At 36.5% G+C, this 23,271-nt stretch overlaps 1 protein-coding gene across 1 annotated transcript; it reads left to right on the forward strand.

Moving 5' to 3' along the window:
- Positions 1-12,552: 12,552 nt before the first annotated feature.
- LOC114391559 (receptor kinase-like protein Xa21) lies at positions 12,553-13,758 on the forward strand. Its single transcript, XM_028352554.1, has 5 exons — positions 12,553-12,770; positions 12,929-13,079; positions 13,162-13,260; positions 13,388-13,546; positions 13,647-13,758. Exons 1-5 carry the CDS (start codon positions 12,553-12,555, stop codon positions 13,686-13,688), a joined length of 669 nt encoding a protein of 222 aa, XP_028208355.1. The 3' UTR covers positions 13,689-13,758.
- Positions 13,759-23,271: the final 9,513 nt, after the last annotated feature.

Genomic DNA, 23,271 nt, shown 5'->3' on the forward strand with positions numbered 1-23,271 from the left:
GAACGCGTTCTTTGGTTAACTGCAGCACCGCACACCATCGCTGGAGTTTTAATCAATTTCTTTTGTGAATCAACATTTGCTTTATGATTTCCTTTTTTAACCCAATCCCTTCATGGTAGATGTGGATGTTTTTGACTTCTGACTTTTACAACCCATCATCTTCTTATCTTTCTGTAAACAATTGGTCTTATGATCTTTGTAGTAGAGTTCAACACAGTCAGCAGTTGTCTTGTGGTCAAGGAAGGAAGTAATTTTTTGAAAATCTTTTTCAAAGGCTGCCAATTTCTTGGAGAAAATATTTCTCTCCTCTAATGTCCAATGGTTGATCATAACTCCTTCTCTCTCAACTGCCAATGGATCTTCAACCAGCTCATTACTAGAATTGAACATTTGAAAACATTTTATCCTTTTGATCCAAAATTAATGCTGGCATCTCCAAGATTTTTCTGTTAACTTCATCTTGGGGTTTTGAAAGTAGTTGGCTTGTATAATTTATCATCTAAGATGTTGGAACTAAGCTTATCTAATTTCCTTTTGCAAAAACGGAAGGAAATAAAGACACAACCAAGGGAAGTATAGTTATTATCATAACAATAATGCTAAATTAGGAACAAAAAACCCATTTAAATGTAAACATCATGATATCTGGACATTTTGATGCAATCCTATCCCCCAAGGGTATTGGATAGAAGACTCCAAGAAGATTGGACCAGGAATGCAGGAGAAGGCCCTAGGATTGTCATGAGCCTTAGGATACATTTTGGGCCCATGGGCTAAGTATGAACCCACTTATCTTTGTACATATAAGATTAATATTTCATTATTTTTGGGCTTTGTATTTAGTGTTCCATAGTGTAGGGAGGTTACCCTAATAATGTTGGATTTTTCAACCCTTGTATTTTAGGGCACCTAGACTAGTTTTTGTAATAGGGATAGTATTGTAATTTCATATGCATTAAGTGCACTATTTGATGTGTGTGTTGAGAGAGAAATTTAATTGAATAGGGAGAAGCCCAATCCAATAGAATTTTAGTCTAGCCTAGGGGAGAGGTGAGCATTTGCTTGCAACACCCCATTGCCACATCATATAGTCATACTTTGTTCATGTTCTTCATGTTTTACATGCCTCATGACACCTAAGTACACTTAGCGGAGAATCTTGGACTTGATCTTGGATTAGTGGGCTGAACCATAGCTGAAATCCACTAATCATAATTAGTAAAATTTAGGCTCCACAAATTCAAATTCAAATTCAAATTTCCCTCCAATTTTGTGTGACACTTATGCTATAAATAGAAGCCTTGTGTGTGCATTTTTTCAACTTTGAACATTTGAAAATTACACTTCAAAGTTCAAACCTCATTTGAGGCATAAATTTTGTACCCCTTATCTCCCTCTCCCTCCACTCATCTTTTCCTACCTTCAAGCTCTTATCCATGACTTCCTATGGTGGTGAGCTTATTCTTGACTCATATTCTACTTGAAGTGACATCTCCAATCACCTTTCCTGCTTCTCCATTCTGTTGTTATTGATCTTCAAGAAGCAAAGGAGTCTATTAACGAAGAAGATCCATCACATTTGGCTTCGTCCTTGTCTAAAATAGTGTTGGTTCCACTTAAAAAATAGCATTGAACTTTAAAAAATTAGGGGCAAATATGGGTTTGTACTCCTGTTCACCATCATGGCCGTGGTGGCTATTTTTTTTCTTACCCCTTCAGTTCATCAGGAAAAAGAAATCCTAACTAATCTAGAGTTCAACAATGAGGCAGGTAAACCTTGACCAAGAATTATTTCCACCAATGATCGAACTCGGGTAGTATCTATTGTAGTTGTTTTGACTTTGGGCATAATGACTAACCCCAAAATAAGATGTGAATGAACTTTAGCACGACCAAATTTTTGAGCATGATTGCTTTTTGTAATCAAGTACTCTTTAAAATTCTTTCATAGTTCTTTACACATTGAAAATAGTGGCAATCTTGCTTCCCATGATAGTGTTCTCAAAGTCGGCTGCTACATGCTGATATCCATGATTGATAATCAGGAGAACCACACTACAAAAGCTATTTGTTGTAGTTTGAGTTAGAGAGCCCTAGGACATATACACATCATACCAAAATTCCATATTTCCAAATATCGGCTTGAGTTTCATAACTTACAGTTGGATTCTAAAATTTCACCATGATGGGCATCCCTATTGCCCATGCGGGTGCTGGCTGTGCACTAATTCCCTTACTAGTCTGTGGTAAACCCTGCAATTCCACCAATGTCCCACCCTTGCCGCTTGTTTGCAACTAAGAGACATATTGAAAAGCTTTGATACCAATTGAGAAGAACATCTTCAAAATCACATTACAAGTTAGTTTTGTAATTGGCTTTATAAACACTAGACCAGAATCCCATGCTTTCAACGTAGGACTCAAGTCTCATGCCTAGGAATTGGATCCTACCAGAGTTGCTTGATTCATTATCACTGCTAATGTCACTATAGAAGCTCTTTGTCACCTGTCATGCCATTACAATGTTTCTAAAGGTAGCCATATAAGGCTGCATTCTGCTATTGATACTTGTTTTTATTGTATTGGCTTATGATGTTTACATGTAAATGGATGTTCTATTCCTTATTTTGCTATATTGTTATGATAATAACAATACTTCCCTTGTTTGTGTCTTTATTTCCTTCTCTTTTTGCAGCAAGAAATCAGATAAGCTTAGTTCTAACATATGAGATGATAAATTATGCAAGCCAACTGCTTTCAAAACCCCAAGATTTTCTACCTTTGGAAAAGATTTTTGAAAAATTGCTTCTTTCCTTGAAAAACTGCAGCTAACCTAAGAACGCATTTAGGAAGACTCCTCCTTTGGAGGAAATCCAAGGAAAGTGAGAGGGTTGCAGTTGATGCATTCATTGATATGTGTGATTCTCTTTCACCTGAGGCTACAACGCTGCCATGCCAACAACATGTGACACATGACATTACTCGTCGGGATATTGATGATGGAACTTAAGAGTGGACAAATGAGGAGAAGGCAGCCTTTCTTCAGGCTGTATCATCTTTCGGCGATGATTTTAGGATGATTGCACAGCATATAGGAACAAAGTCCAAAGATCAGTGCAAGAAATTTTTCATCAAGGGTCACAAATCCCATAGGTTGGATCTCATCCACCACAGACTTGAAAATATTGGATCTCTACTAAATGAAGTAAATCTCAGCAGCAGTACTAACACTAACTATGCCCATGTTGGGGAGGCAGATTCAGTTATTGACAATGATAAGTCAGGCACAAAAACAAATGATGGCCAGCCTTCATCTGTCATGAACTCGAGCCGTGATAAATCCAAACCTATGGTGTTGATGTATGTTGTAATTCAGTTAGTCAGTTAGTTAGTTAGGAGTTAATTAGTTTGACAGCTATGAAGGTAGTTATAGTTACATGTGCAGTGTATAAAAATAATAGTGATCATGAATGAGATGATGAGAATGCAGAAGTTTTATTCAGAATTCTAAGTTCCTTCTATTTTCTCAATCAATTCTTTCATCTTCTCTTATTCTCTAACATAGAGTGAGTGAGTGCATAGTGTGAGTGTGTGTGAAGAGCTTCTTTGTTCCAACAACTGGTATTCAGAGCAGAGGTTCAAGATCCTTGGATACTGAAATTGAGATGGCTTCCTCGAATGGAAATTTTCCAGCATCTATGCATGTTCTCAAAGGCAAGAACTATGATGATTGGTCTCAGATGAAGGTAATCTTTCGATTTCAAGATGTGACAGAAGTGGTTCAAGAACTTGACAGGAACCCAACTGATGCACAGAAGGTGGCTCATCGTTATTTGATGAAAAGAGATGCAAAGGCATTGTTCATTATTCATCCGTGTGTAGATGCAGATAATTTTCAGAAAATTAGATCTGCTGATATTGCAAAGAAGGCATGGGATACTCTAGAGAAATCCTATGCAGGGGATAGCAAACTCAAGAAGCTGAAGTTGCAGACCTTGAGAAGGCAGTATGAACTTCTACAAATGAGTGATCAAGAAAGCATTGGTGAGTTCTTTTCTCGAATCTTGGCAATTACAAATCAAATGAATGCTTATGGTGACAAGCAATCCGACTTGGGGATCATTGACAAGGTATTGAGAACCTTGAGACCAAGATTCGATCATATAGTGGTGGCAATTGAGCAAGGCCAGAATCTTGAAGAAATGAAGATTGAAGAACTGCAAGGAATTCTTGAAGCTCAAGAGATGAGGCTCAATGAAAGAAATTCACAAAGATCAGCTGAGCAAGCTATTCAAGCCCAAACAACCAAAGGGAACAACTATGATGGTGGCAAGAATAAGAAGGGAAAGGGAAAGTGGAAGAACAATAAGTGGAAGGGGTCAAGTGAAGGCTCCAGCAGTTCTAGAAATCATAACCAGAATGAAGAAACAGACAAGAAAGGTGGAGGGAATCACAAAGTGGGTAAGAAGAAATTCAACAAGAAAGGGATTCAGTGTTATAACTGTCAAAAATGGGGACATTTTGCAGATGAATGCAGAAATAAAAGGGTTCCAAGAAATGCAGATGAGGCTCAATTGGCAGAAGATGAGGATTTTGACTCTGATAAAGTGTTACTAATGGCAACAACAAACTCAGAAGAAGACAATGTTAATCTGTGGTATCTTGACACAGGCTGTTCCAATCACATGACTGGACATAGAGAGTGGTTTGTAAACGTTGATGATAAGGTGAAGAGCAAGATCAAGTTTGCTGATAACAGCTCTGTAACTGCAGAAGGCATTGGAAAGGTGATGATTCAGAGGAAGGATGGACAACACTCATTTATCAATGATGTGCTATATGTTCCCAATATGAAGAATAATTTGTTGAGTTTGGGACAGTTACTAGAAAAGGGCTACTCAATGCAGATGGAGGACAGTCAAATGAAGATATTTGATAGCAAGAGGAGGTTGATTCTAAAGGCCTCTTTGTCAAGAAACAGAACATTCAAGATTGGAATTCAGATTGTAGAATTTCAATGGTTGGCTGCTTCCATATGTGATGAAAGTTGAATGTGGCATCACAGGTTTGGTCATCTAAATTTCTGGAGTTTAAGTGAATTGAAAAGTAAGAAAATGGTTCATGGCCTTCCCCAAATTGAGATATGAAAACAATTATGTGTTGAGTGATGTGTGTCAAAGCAACCAAGGAATTCTTTCAAGTTAGAAATTCCAATCAGATCCAAAAGAAAGCTTGAAGTTATCTATTCTGATGTGTGTGGTCCTTTTGAAGTGAAATCCCTAGGAGGTAACAGTTACTTTGTGTCATTCATTAATGAATTTACTAGAAAAATGTGGATCTATTTCATTAATTAGAAAAGTGAAGTGTTTAACATTTTTAAGAAGTTTAAGCTGTTGAGTGAAAAGCAAAGTGATAAGGTAATCAAGATGCTTAGAACAAATGGAGGTGGTGAGTATAACTCACATGTATTTCAAGTATTTTGTGATGAAGAGGGGATAATTCATGAAGTGACATCTCCCTATACACCTCAGCATAATGGTGTTACTGAGAGAAGAAACAGAACCATTTTGAACATGACCAGGAGCATGATGAAAGGGAAGGGAATGCCTCATTATTTCTGGGGAGAGGCAACTTCTACTGCTGTGTATATTCTGAACAGGTGTCTCACTAAGAGATTGCAGGGATACACACCTGAAGAAGCATGGTCAGAAAAGAAGCCTAGTGTGAGTCATTTCAGAATATTTCGTTCACTGTGTTTTAGGCATGTGCCTGAGCAAAACAAAAAGAAACTTGATGATAAGGCTGAACCAATGATACTCATTGGATATCATCCAATTGGTGCCTACAAGCTGTATGATCCTAGAATGAGGAAGGTTGTGATTAGCAGAGATGTCTTGATAGATGAAACAAAGGGCTGGAATTGGGAAATAAATGCTGTTGATAATGGTGAAGGAAAGGTGATTGTGAACCTTGTGGACAAACAAAGTGAAGAGGATGTACCATCATGTGGAGAGCAACTCAGAAAGGTCACAAAGAGAGAGACAAGTACCACAAACACTCAGAGAATATGAATTGTATCATGATACAACAATCAATGCAGAAGGGGATTTTGTGCACTTTGCTCTACTTGCTGAATCAGAACCAATGCGTCATGATGAAGCCTCACAAAGTTCACATTGGAGAGCAGCTATGGAAGAAGAATTGAGATCAATTGAGAAGAATAAGACTTGGGAGTTAGTACATTTACCTCAAGGAAAAAGACCAATTGATGTGCAGTGTGTCTATAAGACTAAAGTAAAGTAAAGCCTAATGGAGATGTGTCCAAGTATAAGGCAAGATTAGTAGCAAGGGGATTTTTGCAAAGACATGGCTTGGATTACAATGAGGTTTTCGCTCCAGTTGCAAGACTTGAAACTATTAGGCTCATTGTGGCAGCTGTTTGCAATAGAAACTGGTCTCTATATCAACTGGATGTGAAGTCAGCATTTTTGAATGGGCCACTTGAAGAAGAAGTCTACATAACTCAACCACCTGGTTATATAGTTGTAGGACAAGAGGATAAAGTCTACAAGTTGAATAAGGCATTATATGGCCTCAAGCAAGCTCCTAGAGCCTGGAATATGAAAATTGATAGCTTCCTAGTCCAGCAGAATTTCACCAAGTGCACTACTGAGCATGGAGTTTATGTCATAAACACAGATTCTGGTGAGTTTTTGATAATATGTCTCTATGTAGATGATTTGCTAGTGACTGATAGTAGTAAAGAAGATATAAGAGTGTTCAAAGGAAGAATAATGGATGAATTTAAGATGTCTGATCATGGTGAACTATCATACTTCCTAGGTATTGAATTTGTTTCTACCAGTAAAGGGATTTTCATGCATCAAAAGAAGTATGCAGAAGACATCCTAAAGAGGTTCAATATGATGGATTGCAATTCTGTTATCACACCAACTGAAACTGGAATTATGTTGCAAATAGATGGGGATGAGAAAGAAGTTGATCCTACCTTGTACAAGCAAATTGTAGGCTCATTGAGGTACCTATGTAACACCAGACCTGATATTGCCTATTGTGTTGGGTTGATAAGCAGGTTTATGGAGAAACCAAAGACATCTCACTTCTTGGCAGCAAAGAGGATTCTGAGGTATGTGAAAGGAACATTGGATCTTGGCATTTTATATCCTTACAGTCAGAAGAATATAGAAGAAGAAGTGTTTGGTTATAGTGATTCAGATTGGTGTGGTGATAAGGATGATAGGAAAAACACTACTGGTTATGTTTTCAAATTTGGAACATCACCAATCTCTTGGTGCTCAAAGAAGCAGAGTGTAGTTGCTTTGTCAACATGTGAAGTAGAATATATTGCTGCTGCTATGGTAGCCTATCAAGCTCTATGGCTGGAAGCTTTAATGGAAGAACTAAACTTGAGAAATTGCAGTCCTATGAGGTTGTTGATGGATAACAAATCAGCAATTGATTTAGCTAAGCATCCTGTGGCACATGGCAGGAGTAAACATATTGAAACCAAGTTTCATTTCCTGCGTGATCAAGTGAGTAAGGAGAAGCTTGAATTGAAGTTTTGCAGGTCTGAAGATCAAGTTGCAGACATATTAACTAAGCCATTGAAGTCTATCAAATTCAAGGAATTGAGAGACAAGTTAGGAGTGACATCCTTGACAAATTTGAATTAAGGAGGGATGTTGATCTATTCTGTAATTCAGTTAGTTAGTTAGGAGTTAGTTAGTTTGACAGTTGTGAAGGTAGTTATAGTTACATGTGCAGTGTATAAAAATAATAGTGATCATGAATGAGATGATGAGAATGCAGAAGTTTTATTCAGAATTCTAAGTTCCTTCTATTTTCTCAATCAATTCTTTCATCTTCTCTTATTCTCTAACATAGAGTGAGTGAGTGCATAGTTTGTGTGTGAAGAGCTTCTTTGTTCCAACATATGGAAGCCATGAATCTTTCAGCTTAGTTTAAGGAATCAGTTATTGGCAATGATAAGTCAGGCACCAAAACAAATGATGAGCAGCCTTCATCTACCATGAACTCGAGCCATGATAAATCCAAACCTGTGGAAGCCAGGAATCGGTCACCTGACTTAAATGAATCAAAGGAAATTAATAGAGAATTTGATCATCGAGATAAAAACATGATTTCTAACACATATAATGGTGAGTGTAAAATGGCGGGCACTGATGGTTGTGGGGTTGTCTCGTACCATTCTGATAAGTTGAGTTCAGTCAAGGACAAGAGAGCTACAATGATGTCGGATATCATAGAAGTCAGAAAAGAGAAAGTGGGAGATGCAGTTACAGAATTGGTGTTGTCAGCTTCTGAGATAATTGAACCATGTCACTCTCATTTTGTTGCTGAGGATAAACTATTTGTGATGTTGATGTCATTTCCTACACGACTCGATGATAAAGATGGTAAACATGGAGGTGATATTGATGATGATGTGGTTGAATTGAAAAGCCAAAGCCATGATTCAAACACAAAAGCAAATACATGGCTATCATCTATGGTAAACATGGACTGTCTTTGAAGAAGTCTATTAAAAAACAAGTGAATATGGATATGAGCTGTCTCGGTACAGTAACTGAACCAACTCTTTTGTCTCAAAAGATTCAAAAAACTAATGACCACCACAGAACATAGTTGCTGTGTTCGTCAATTTCAGAAAAAACACCTGCTAATCGTATTGTTCTCAAACTGTTTGGGAAGACAATAACCATTCCTTCATCCACTCAGAGGCGAGATTCAAGTGAGGATGCAAAGCATTTTATTGGGGGAAAAAAAAAAAAAGAGGAGTAGATGCAAAGCACCCCCCAAGAAGGGTATTTACCCTCTGTTTACCCTTGTGGAAAATGTTATCTTTGTCACACCCTATTATTGTATAGCTTTTATTAGTTAAAAACTTATTTGAAACCATATATTATGAGTGAAACTCATTAAATAAGAAGAGACTTGTTAAGTGTTATAATTTCTAATGAATTTCAATCAATAATAAAGACCATGTTACTGTTATTTCTGTTTCTGTATATAATACAATAATGATGGACAATTTGATGGGTTCTTAAAGTCTGATGAAGCAGCAACTTTCTATTTGTTGTATTGGATAGTTATACAGAAATAATCATTCAATTTCTATATTTTCCCGGTTATCATTCAATTTCTCTATCTCTCTCTTTGATGTCTTCTACTATGTCTTAGTTATAACTAGATTTAATCAATATGTCTGCAATCAAGAAATGTAATTTCAGACTTTGGTCTTTGAACTAAAGAATCATCTCCATTGTTTGTTTGTTAATTGCACATGTTATTGAAAGAAGCGAGTTGGCTTGAGGCATTCACATTCCACAACACAACTCGATATGTGGTTTCACCAGAATTTTAGCTTTGATCTTATGAAATTGCAAATGGATCTTGATTTCTCAATGGTTTCAAGGGATGATTATGATATGGTTGTGCAAAAACCATGCCGTAAAGTATATATTTCTTAGTTAAAAAAAAATGACACTCTTCTATGCATTTTCACTTTGATTTGTTCTTCATAGGTCACAATTCTTTCGGTTCAGTTCTCTCACACACACCTTAAATTTCAAGGGTTTTGGTTTTGTTCTTACGTTTAGCTTCTAACTTTAGTTGCTTATCCTTTTTTTTGCTTTTTTTTTCTCTTTTCTGCTAAAATTACTATTTGATCTTACTTTGTTTTGAAGGATTTGTACTTGATTTATGCACATTTTTTTTATCAATACTATTTGATTATTAATTTTTAGTTTATATTTTTTAGATCCCTTTGTTGCTCACAACTCTGAACAAGCTTGGCACAATGTTGATAACAAGACAAACTTCAATTGCTTCATTTTGGTGACAACTTTATTTTCATCCAAATGATTTTTTTGCATGAGAAGGTTTTAAATGGGAAAAAATTAATTTTCATGAGAAATAAATTTTCAAAAAATATATGTACAACTAACCTTGTAGAATATTGTCCAAAAATTTTCCCAAATTATTATAAAGTGATATGATAATATTTAGAAATTTTGTTGTGAAAATACGGTTGTAGGACAACAAAGGAACAATAATTATGAAAAATAGATTCTTGTAATTTGTTTGGCTTGAGAAAAATATGACATATTATTAAGGTTAAGGAAATTCCCTATTAAAGTTTATAAAATTAAGAGGTGTGTAAGTACTTTTTTAAATTTAAAAATAGCGTTTAAGAATAATTTCAGTGTTAAAAGTTAAATTGGAAGAAAAGTTTCTATAATGAGTTTTGAGGAACCAAAAATTCTATGATGGAATCTTTCATTATATATGTAAAACAAAGCAGGTGGGGTAGAAAAATAAAAGAAAGTAGTTGTGGTTGTTTGGGAAAAATAATATTATGATAATTAAGGGGGAAAAAGGTTTTTGGAATGATGAGCTGAAAAATGTTTTAAAATTAATGGTATAATCAATATTAACATTAAAAATTGAATGAAATAAATGTTTGCTAAATTGTTCAAGCATTTTCCGTAAGAATATTCTACAGGTAGTGAAGTTTCTAATGTTTGGAGAATTTCAATGCTATCTGCTGTTTAAAGTTCCTAACATTCTTCAAGTAAACCATATATTGAAGTTTCTAACGTTCTTGTATATATTTTAATCAACCTTCTTCTTTCATTTTCATATTTGGTTGAACCGGTCGTCACATTGCAAAGACATTAACCCCATAGAGGTTTGTAAAAAGTTAAATGCAAAAATTATAATCGGGGATGCCGCAATGTTTTTTTCGTCTTCTCTATTATAGGTTTTTCTTCCCGTGTGAAATCAATTAAATATATTTACTAAAATATATTATATTTTTCTATTTAGATAAATATATTGTTATACATGTAATTCTGTGCATTTGGTGATGTTTTGAAAATAATAGGATTCAATAAATTTGATATATCTTTAGACTTTATTTTCATTTTTAGTAAATATACGTGAGATTTCATCAAATTTTATATGACAATAAATTTGATATATCTATTGAATCATTTCAAGAAGCATAGTGTAGTAAAATTCTAATAAATAAATATATATTAAAATAATTATTTTAAAAAAGTTTATCAGAGACTCAACAACATAATTATTTCCAAAAATATCACAAAAATAACAATGAAAGAAAAAAATAGTTAGGAGATGTAAGTACAAATTAAAGATTTTTACCTACAGTTAGGAGATGTAAGTAGAAGTTAATGATTTTTACCTACTAATCTTAAATTCTGGATTGTCATGTCAATTTCTAAGGGTTTAGACTTTCCGAGAACTAAGAATTTCACCTGAGATTCCCTATGGTAAGGCATCCCAAGGAGCGAAGCAGCTCAAAGGATTGGCAATTCAACTTAGTCCGGTCTGAGGAGATGGGCTAGGCTACTTGCCCTATACATAGAAAGAGGGGGAAGCCAAGTACCAAGATCCAAGATCACGATATCCGGTTTGGTGGTAATATCCCAACGAAGTGCATAAAAGAAAGCACCAAAGAAAACAAAGTAGATTCTTTGTTGAGTCAACTAGCAACTGGGATTGCAGCGGATCTAGTGGTTTCCTATGCTATGGTCTTGCTGCTGAGAAAGAGTAAGAATAGACTGTTAGCACCTCGTTAGTGCTTCTTTACCTCTGTTTGATAGCCTACCAGCTCTTCCTCTTTTATGCCTGTTTCTTGTTAGAAATTAAGAGAACAGAAAAAATAAATTGAGGTTGGATGAAGTCTTTAATCAGTTGAAAACTAATTGTGATTTTAGATTTAAAATGAATGAATTATTAGAGTATATTGAATCACTCGAAAGTGCGATCACCCGTGGCCCTACGGGGAAGGTATAGTAAAGAGTTGCCCGCACTCTTGAATTAGCACCCCGCACTCTATGGTGTGTATCATCCACGTCCACCTGTTATAGTGCCACGTGTATATCAATACAAAAATTCGGTTAGTTGTGTGGGGCCTCATAGCGGGTTTTCAGTGGAAGTTGCTGTAGGTGAACTTTAACTGCTAACAGATCTTCATGGTCTCTGACTATGAGGAACGTAAACTGAAAATAAAATAAAAAGATGCTGTTTTGTGCCTGTTATGCTTTTTCTGTCCATTTTATTTGAGATACCATCTTTAACATAATTTATCCTTTCTATATATATATATATATATATATATATATATCATCCACGGTAATCAAAATCAAGAACTTATTTTAGTTTCCCCACGAGAAACTTTTACGTGACTAACATTACAAATTCAGCATAATAGGTAAATAAATAAATAAAAAAAAGCACTCGTATTGGTGGGAGAGTCCAAATAAGATAAAGAGAGCATGCAGTATTTCAGAAAAAAGGAAATTAGCACACGATGTTATGAAACACGTAGATTCATTAATTTGCATTGCATGATGATCGATCATCATCTAGACACCATACTAACCGAATTTTTGTCTCTCCTCAAATCTGTTGAAATCGTCAACTATATTTTACTGGCTCATTAACTCCACCACCAATCTTCATAACCTCGTCCTTTATTATAACATGTTAGAAGGTCCCATTCCAGATGGATTTGGGAAAGTAATGAACTCTCTTGAAGTTCTTGACCTCTCCGGTAACAAACTGCAAGGCGAGATTCCATCTTTCTTTGGTAACATGTGTGCATTGCAGAGTTTATACCTCTCAAATAACAAGTTGAAAGGGGAAATTTCTAGCTTCTTCCAAAATTCTTCATGGTGCAACAGATACATATTTAAGAGCTTGTATTTATCTTATAACCGGTTGACTGGCATGTTACCTAAAAGCATTGGATTGCTATCAGAGTTGGAGGATCTTTACTTGGCTGGGAATTCTTTGGAGGGTGACGTTACTGAATCCCATCTTTCTAATTTTTCCAAATTACAATCCTTGTCCCTATCAGAGAACTCGTTGTCTCTGAAATTGGTCCCAAGCGACCCATCAAGCCCAACAGAAGCGAACCCGACGCCGTTTTCCAATACCCCGTCGCAGCCGCTTCTGTCAACAATATACCTGAGCTTCACAAGTTTCAATCCCTTCAATCTCCCTCTCATGTCTATACTATCTCAACTACTTGGTTTTAAAAAATAAGAATTATTTTTGTTGTGCTGCTCTGATAACCGTTAAAACTGGCAGGCTATAATTTCATCGGCGGGGTTTGTGGATGCACAGGATGAGTTTGTGGAGACGCAGTACTATAAAGAATTGGCATCCATTGACAAACAACATCACACGGTTCGTGATCATTCCCTTTCTGATTTATTATTATTAATTAATTGAATCAAATTGGACTCTCTGATTTTCATTTTGTGTTTTTTTCTTTTCCTTTGCGGTTTTGTTTTTTGGGTGATTGAACGAACAGACAGTGAGTGGGTTCATAAAGGCAGCGAGAGAAGGAGGGGAAGGTGAATATGAGATTCAGTTGCCCAATAATCATGTTAATGCTGCTGAAACCCAACCCAGGTCCTATAAAAGCAACCCTGCCACTAACGATTGGGTTCCTAACTCTGATGAACATCAGGTAAAGAGAAAAGAGATTTCAATAGATACTAGTATATACTATGTATGTATAATGTTAAACTAAATAGCCTTATGTTCTATTATGTTGCAAGTTTTAACAGGTTTTTGTCTCCTCCAAGCCAAATAGGAGCGAGAGTACTTGAAGATATGCTAGGTGAAAAATTGGAAATGGGTTATCTTGTACCAGCTTTTTCTTATTACTGTTTATGTCTATTTGGTGTTTACAAATTACGGGAGCTGAAAGGCACTGTATGGTGTGTGAGATTGAATGTATGGTGTGTGAGATTGGTGTTTACAAATGAATTAGCGCCCCGCCACTGGATGAGGAAAGTTAGAATAGAAACTACAAGCAATTGTCCCAATAGGCACAAGAGCTGAAAGGCACTGTCCCGACAGGGGTAGGAGCAAAAGGCCACTCGACAAGAGGTCTCAGAGCGGCCCCTATGGTATGGCTAAGCTCCATTTATAGCCTGGCAAAATCATTGACAATTTGACTATAGTAGGTCATCTATTCGCCTTTCGGCCCCTCAGGATAGGAGTTACTAGCCCCATTTAGTAGTAAACTGACTGATCTTCTTTCTTCTACAAGTAGTTCTTAATAGATAGAAAAGGAAGAACCCCCATTAATGAACAACGGGTCCCACTACGAATCAGAGAAGCACTAAACTCACACAAAGAACAAACAAAGAAAAAGTGCTTGCTGCGGGTGAGGATGAAGACATTGTTGGAAATAAGGCTTTTTATGTTTAGGAAAAGTGTTTAGGAATATTGGAGACTTTGAATAGAAACTTGATAGGAAGGAGAATTCTTTATGGAGGAGAGAACTTTGTATTTTTGCTTGATACAAATGTGTAGGATTACATCTCTATTTATACTACTCTAAGGAGAACTCTAGACACACTAATTCTAGAGAGTTCTCAACTCTAGAAATCCAAAGAGTATTCTAGAGAATATTACAACTATAAGAAATATCTAGACACTCCAAACACTACAAGAATTCTCTAGAAACATGACCCATAATTACTTAAGCCCAAAATAACTAAGTCCAAGGAACCCAATAATTAATTTAGGCCCAAATCAAGTTTATATTTCAACATCCCCCTTAAACTTGATTTGTGACTCCAAGCATACTCCTTAGCTTCACGAAAGTTTCCAACTTGAGTGGCTTTGTAAAAATGTCGGCAGCTTGATCTTGAGACATCACATAATTCAACTTTACCTCCTTCTTCTCAATGCATTCTCTTATGAAGTGGTAACGGGTGTCGATGTGCTTACTTCTTTCATGAAAAACTGGATTCTTTGCCAAAGCGAGTGCTGATTTATTGTCAACACATATTTCCATAGGTTCTTCTTGTGGCATTTTTAACTCTTTCAACAAGTTCCTTAGCCAAATTGCATGACAAACGCATGATGTGGCAGCGACATACTCAGCTTCACAAGTTGATAGTGTGACTATTGGTTGCTTCTTTGACATCCAAGTGAAAGCAGTATCTCCCATAAAGAACACAAAACCAGTAGTGCTCTTTCTATCATCCAAGTCTCCACTCCAATCGCTATCACTATAGCCAACAATGTCATAATTGTCAGAAGAGTAATAGTGCAAGCCAAAGTTTGTTGTACCTTTGATGTATCGAAGGATTCTCTTTGCCGCCTTGAAGTGAGTTGTGGTTGGAGCTTCCATGTAGCGACTTACTACTCCTACAGCATAGAGAATATCCGGCCTTGTACATGTCAAGTAACGTAAACTTCCAACCAAACTTTTGTAAAGAGTTGGATCCACATTCTCTCCTTTTTCATGCTTTCTCAACTTGCTGCCACATTCCATCGGGGTGCCAACTGGATTGGCGTCATCCATCTTGAACTTCTTAAGGACTTCTTTGGCATAGCCTTCTTGGGTGATGAAAATTCCTTTGTCTTCTTGTTTTACTTCGATGCCGAGATAATATGCCATGAGCCCCATATCCGTCATCTCAAATTCATTTGACATATCTTTCTTGAACTCTTCGAACATGCTTGGATTGTTCCCTGTAAAGATCAAGTCATCTACATACAAACACAAAATCAAAATATCTCCACTTTGCGCTTTGATATAGAGTGCATGCTCATATGGACACTTGATGAAGTTCTTGTCTTGAAAGTACTTGTCGATTCGAACATTCCAAGCCCTCGGTGCTTGCTTGAGACCGTACAACGCCTTCTTCAACTTCAAGACTTTTTCTTCTTGCCCTTTTACTTCATAGCCCAGTGGTTGCTCAATATAGACTTCTTCTTCGAGAAAACCATTCAAGAAGGCTGACTTCACATCCATTTGATAGATCTTCCATTTATTTTGGGCTGCCAAAGAAATGACCAGTCTAATAGTTTCAAGACGAGCAACAGGAGCAAATACCTCATCATAGTCAATTCCTTGTCTTTGACTATAGCCTTTAGCCACCAATCTTGCTTTGTATCTCTCCTCATCTCCTTTAGCATTCTTCTTTGCCTTGTACACCCATCTTACTCCAATTGCTTTGTGTCCTCGTGGAAGTGTAGTAAGTTCCCACGTATCATTCTTCGTGATTGAATTGATTTCTTCGTCCATGGCGTCTTCCCACTTTATGTTTTCCGCCGCTTCTTGATAGCTTAGAGGCTCACAATCACCAAAAAGACAAAAGAGGTTAATGTCGTTTAGGTTTTTGGTTACCTCATAAATCTCTTCAATGCTCCTTAGTCGCGGTGTCCTCTCACTTGAACTTATTTCATCCAGCCTTGGTGTCGGTGAGGCAGGTGGTGTAATATGTTCCTCTATGATTGGTTGTTCAATTTCATCATCTTTTTCAAAATAAGGAAGAAAATCATACTTATCTTCTTGAACACTCCAATCCCAACAATCTTCTTCGTCGAACTCCACGTCGCGACTTATGACGATCTTTCTACTATTTGGATTATAGAGCTTGTACCCCTTGGATCTTGAGTCGTTACCCACAAACATGTACTTCTCAATTTTATCATCTAGCTTTGTCCTCTTTTCGTCTGGAACATGGGTATAGGCAATGCTTCCAAACACTTTGAGGTGAGAGATCCCGGGCTTCCTTCCACTCCATGCTTCTTGTGGTGTCTTCTCATGCATGCTTCTTGTTGGGGAACGGTTTGTTAGGTAAACTGCACATGCCACTGCTTCAGCCCAAAACTCCTTTGGCATCTTCTTGCTTTTGAGCATGCTTCGCACCATGTTAAGTATGGTCCGGTTCTTTCTCTCTGCTACTCCATTTTGTTGTGGCGATCTTGGCACTGTCAGTGGGCGACGGATTCCATGGTCTTCACAATATTTGTTGAACTTATTTGAAGTGAACTCTTCTCCTCGATCAGATCTCATGGCCTTGATGGAAATACCACTTTCTTTCTCCACGAGGGCTTTGAACTTCTTAAAGTTTTCAAACACTTCTGATTTCTCCTTCAAGAAATAAACCCAGGTTTTTCTGGAATAATCATCAATAAAGAGGAGAAAGTACTTATTCTTACCAAATGAGTTGGGTTTGATTGGTCCATAGACATCGGTGTGTATGAGCTCTAGCGGCTTTGTTGCTCTTGTTGTTGATTCCTTTGGAAAACTTTTACGAAATTGCTTCCCAATTAGACATCCTTCGCAAAGTTGGTCTGGGTGGTTGATGCTAGGCAAGCCTCTCACCATCTCCTTCTTTGCTAAACGTTCTAGACCGTCAAAGTTGAGGTGCCCAAACCGTAGATGCCATAGCCACGAAGAGTCGGTATAGCAAGCCTTGAGACACTTTGCCACATCATTTTGAATGTTCAAGAGGAACATTCTATTCTTTGACATAGGCACCTTAGCAATCAAGTTATGTCTACAATCTCTTAAGAAAAGACTATGTTCTTTCAAATGGATGTCATAGCCTTTCTCTAATAATTGTCCCAAGCTCAAAATATTATTCTTCATGTTAGGCACATAGTAGACATTGGATATGAATTGATGACTCCCATTCTTCAAACGTATGAGAATTTTACCTTTGCCTTTGACTGGTATCTTTGAGTCATCTCCAAATGAGACATCACCAGTTGCCGCTTCATTGATCTCCACGAACATGCTTTTATCGCCGCACATGTGGTTGCTTGCGCCGGTGTCGAGGTACCACTTGTTTCTTTTCTCTTCAAATTTGTTTTGGCACGCGAGTAGCAAAGTTTCTTCTTCTCCGCCTTTTTCTTCTACAAAGTTAGTTTTCTCTTCAACCTTCTTCGAGAATCTACACTTGGATGCATAGTGACCAATCTTGTTGCAATTGAAACACTTGATTTGTGATTTGTCATACCTCGACCATGAATTTCCTCTTCCACGACCTCTTGTTACTTGTGGATTCCAACTTTTTTCTCCATTGTTGAATTTGTTGGAGTGGTTGTTGCAACCACCTCTTCCTTCTCCTCCATGTCCTCGTCCACGTCCACGATCTTGGCCGCGACCTCGTCCTCTTTGGCTCTTGTAATTTGCATAGTTTGCTTCCTTTACGTTGAGTTGTAGTAGTTGCTCTGTAGCCTCCTTTTGTTTAATTTTTCTCTTTTGTTTTTCTTCGTATGCTTGTAAGGAACCCATGAGTTGCTCAATAGTCATGGTCTTTAAATCCTTGTTTTCTTCAATGTTGGTAACAATGAAGTCAAAACTTGGATTTAAAGTTCGAAGTATTTTTTCCATGACCTTCACCTCATCAACATCTTCACCATTTCTTTTAAGTTGATTGACTACGGCCAATACTCGAGAAAAATAATCAGAAATTGACTCGGACTCCTCCATAAACAAACGCTCAAAGTCACCTCTAAGAGTTTGAAGACGAATCTTTTTTACCTGCTCAACTCCTTTGTTGCAAGTTTGAAGCTTATCCCATGCTTCTTTGGCCGTCGTTGCGTTGGATATCTTCTCAAATGTATCTTCATCAACCGATTGATAAATGAGAAAGAGAGCTTTCTTGTCTCTCTTTCTTGACTCCTTCAACGTCTCCTTTACACCTTGGCTTAGCGAGGCTTCATCTTGCTCCTCGAAGCCATTCTCTACAATATCCCACACATCTTAAGCTCCTAGTAGCGCCTTCATCTTGATACTCCAATTATCATAGTTGTTCTTTGTGAGCATCGGCATTTGGAAAGGAAAACCTCCATTCGCCATCTTTTGAGGATCTTGAAGCTCTCATACAACTTTGTTGGAAATAAGGCTTTTTATGTTTAGGAAAAGTGTTTAGGAATATTGGAGACTTTGAATAGAAACTTGATAGGAAGGAGAATTCTTTATGGAGGAGAGAACTTTGTATTTTTGCTTGATACAAATGTGTAGGATTACATCTCTATTTATACTACTCTAAGGAGAACTCTAGACACACTAATTCTAGAGAGTTCTCAACTCTAGAAATCCAAAAAGTATTCTAGAGAATATTACAACTATAAGAAATATCTAGACACTCCAAACACTACAAGAATTCTCTAGAAACATGACCCATAATTACTTAAGCCCAAAATAACTAAGTCCAAGGAACCCAATAATTAATTTAGGCCCAAATCAAGTTTATATTTCAACAGACATTTCATTCTCAAGGAAATAATAAAAGGAATGCCTTACCTAGGTGGCTTATAAAGCAACTGTACAACAAGCGATGTTATCAGTGAAGCTTCACAGGGGTGACCAACAAAGCATTATTGAAAGAAGACAACAATCGTCCGGTGGAGTAGCCGTTTAGTAGACCTCCCTTCAGCCTCTCGACTCATACAGAGGGAGGGGAAAGAGATGGATGCTACTACCAATATTAGGTATCGGGTGAATTATACATATCTAGCTGGAACCCTTATCCTCATTTCAAATCGAATCCGATGCTTGGCACCTTTAGTTATTGAGATATCCACTTGGTGATTGAATTCTAATTTGTTGTTTCATCTAGAAATGGAACTACTAGTAAATATGGTCTTAAAGTCTCATAGGGAGTCATTCAGCCCTAAAGGAGGATTGATTACCTGAGGAAAAGACTGTTCTTCAGGAAAGAGGATGTAAAGGATTTCTTTTTGAGAGAATATGATCTCACTCAAGGGAAGATTAGTAGGGGCTAAGATCAGGAGAAATATCAATCAGCGGGATGGATTCTAAGGCTGAACTTAGAAAGATGAATCAATAAAGAAGTAGTCACTGCCTGCCTAGTAAGAAAAGGCATTCATTTATAGGACATAAAGTTCATCCCTCTTTTCTAAAAAGTGGTTCAGTGACCGTTAGAGGTTTTGCTTCATAAGTCTAAGATGAAATAGAGACTACCCAAAGGAGAAGGGAGTCCACTATAGCTTGATCACCTGCTGCCACTAAAGACTCATCTGATGTCTTCTAATGCTAACGTAGGATCTTTTCCAAAATAGGCTGTTTCTGCCAAATAGTCTTCTATTGTGGAGGATGAGATGTTCTCGGACTGAGGTTACAAAGGAGAACCTTACATAACTCGAGAATCTTTGTCAGTCAGATAGATTATTCTTCAGAACATCTTATCTAAGCGTCTAGTGTCATGATTTGATCAATCCATTGAATTCAAAGAACAAGGGAGAACCTCTAGTAGAATAAAAGATTCTGCCATTGCTTAATCAAGCACTACTGCAGCGGAGTCCTCTGTCTACCGGCCTTCTTTTCTTCTATCATCAGCCTAGGGATTAGAGATCATTAATAGTCCAGCATAAGCCCAGAGATCGGGATAATAGAACAGCTTGAATTCCTATCCAACTAGAAAGGTAGGCTAGGAAAGGCTTTCGTCTGTCCTTCATTGAAACACAAGCAAGAGACATATTGGCCTATATTCCAACCGATGTGATCTCCATTACTGCTGGACAAATATGTTTGAAAACAGAGCTCTTTTGTCGCGGAATTAGACTTGCTATTAATGTTGGCTTATCTGTCAGTCGCGTTGGGTCTGCTACTCTGTTGAAAGCTACGGAACAAGTCTGCGGTAGTTTAAAACTTGAATTGGCATAATATCACAAAATCGTCGCCTTTGCTCAATTTGACTCAGACCTTGATGCTGCGACTTAGGCATTACTCAATAGAGGTGCAAGGCTTACAGAAGTACTAAAACAACCTCAATATGCATCACTTCCAATTGAAAAATGAATTCTAGTCATATATGCAGCTGTCAATGGATTCTGTGATTGAATGCCATTAGATAAAATTCCTCAACATGAAAGAGACATTCTAACGACTATTAAACCAGAATTACTACAATCACTACAAGGTGGAACTTACTACAATAGATATAAGTCTCTATTTTAATTTGGGATCTTTTTAGCCACCCTGTGCTATTTGTTCGGTGGCCCGATTTGGAGTCTTTTGGGGGTCAAACTCCAATCCATGATGCTAGTTAATTAGATTGTTGTGCCTACTAATTTTAAGACTATTTCGTTGGGATATTCCCATTTTAGTTCTTGTTTCTATCGTAGGTTTGATAATAGATGGGCATGTAGATATCTATATAGAAGAGGCCTCGTCGAATGAATCCACCCAGGCACGGGCGAGGAGTCGTTTGGGATTGGATGAAAATCCTTTTGCCTATGCGGAGGGTGTTCTTAATGAGGATAGCCTCAACATGTGGATGGATATGATCTGGAATGCCTTTTCTCTCTATTTAAACGAGATTGACTCGACAAATTTAAAATTTAGTGAAATCCCTAGGTATGAATTTGAAGACTCTGTTCACCTACATCTAAAATACGAAGTGACCTGGAAGGAGGCAGAATCCATTTTCAGCCAAATTAGTGAAAGGCCCTGGCCCTCTTATTCTTATGCGGTTCGGACATCCATCTATCCCCACCTCTATAATCTTGTGGAAAAGGCCCACCGGCCTTAAATATAAAAAGTAAGTGTGTACCCTCGTTTGAACTCCGGTTTCATATTCTTTCATCGATTAGTCATTCCTCTACGTTTGTATTATCCAATCGTGGTCTCAATGAGTTTACAAGATTGAATAGCACTAGCCCAATTTTAATATGAATTCTTGAGCTGGAATAAGTCTTGGTAGTAATGGAATGGTTTCTACTATGATTAGGGTTGTGTTTACTATAAGTGTAGTGCAGAGTTGGAAATTTTTTAAGTTGTTAAATTAATGGGAATGAGTTCTAATAGGGCTGGTACCCTGTCATAGAGCGGTTCACTAGAAAGAAAGCAAAAGATGCGGCTTAGCCAGCTTGCTCTAGTTCCAAGTACACACACAGCCACAAATTTAATATAGGTTATTTATGTAATTTTGTCAGCCTATTCAATTCTTATATGGAATGTACATAAAATATATTTTGATTGAATTTTGGTATGAAGATTTTTTGTTGTTGGAGTATACCTATTATGGAGCATTCCCGTCAATGTCAATTTTGGTGACATTTGGAGTTGAATTGATATTTTTAGAATTTTGTGAACTTTAATGCTAGTGTGTGAAAATGTTAAGCTTTTAGCGGATATAAATGTTCCTTTAATGTGAATTGCTATACATAAATTTAAATAGTAGAATTCTACGCATTGTTTTTAAAAACTATAGCGCGTCTTGTAGAAAAACATTAAGGTGGTGATTAACCTTGTTAAGATATTGGGTCACTTGCTCAATGGTTGAATGAGTGAGTCACTTATTCAACCGCATGACCTGATCTTTGACAAAAAAAATTAAAATTTTCATATCATATCTTAGAAAAAAGCACACCACAAATTACTACTACTATAATTTCACAAATTAATATAACATTATATTATTTGTAATAATATCTTTATATATAAAAGCATACGAAAGGGTAATTAGGTCTTTTTCCACTCATTTTAAGTCTAAAATAGTAATTTTAACTCTTCCACTCTATTTTATGATAAAATTGTAATTGTAAAATTATTTTATATTATAATTACAATAATTAAAGTTATAATTTTATATTTTAAACAATATACTTTTTAAAAGGTGGCATATAAAAGGATTTTACAAAAACCAAAATTTATTTTATATTTAAAATGGTGAACTTTTGTTTTATTTTTAAAAAAACTGGACAATTTTTTTATATTAATAATAAATAATAAATTAAATAAGTATACATGATATTTAAAATTTTATATTTTTGTATTTTACATTTTTTTTATTTATAATTAAATAGATAATGATTTTATATTTGTTAAGTTAAAAACATTTATGTCTTAAGATAAATCAAGACTCCTAATTATTTTTATTCGATGATCATGTTGTATACATCATGCGTCTAAAGTATCAGATGAAGATAGGACCAAGTCATGATCTAATACAACATTAAAGAATGATATTTCACACTTTATTTATATTTTTGTTTGAGATTAATTTTGGAGAGACATTCTCCTATGATTTGTTGAATCCTATGACTAATAAATGAAACTAAAGTTCAAAAATTGTTAAAACAACATCAAAAGGCACATTCAGATGTGAAAAGCATGCTTTGACCTAGGAAAAGTGGTTTTATACTGAAGTATTCTACACAAAAGCCAATCAGAGTAATTTTGTTGCATCAAGAAGGATGTGCATTTAATGCTCCAATGGCCAAAAGTATCAAGCGCAAGCTTTAGTGAACAAATTCACCCGTTGTGAGACAACATACACTTTGACTATGAACCTACACATAAACATTCATTTTCTTTTTGTAAAAAACTCTTTATAAATGTCTATATAACTCCGCAAAATAACTTGATAATCTTAAGAAAAATGACTAAGGGCTAAGATTGTATATTCG

This window comes from Glycine soja, chromosome 17 (genome assembly GCF_004193775.1).
Source record: "Glycine soja cultivar W05 chromosome 17, ASM419377v2, whole genome shotgun sequence".
Lineage (NCBI taxonomy): Eukaryota > Viridiplantae > Streptophyta > Magnoliopsida > Fabales > Fabaceae > Glycine > Glycine soja.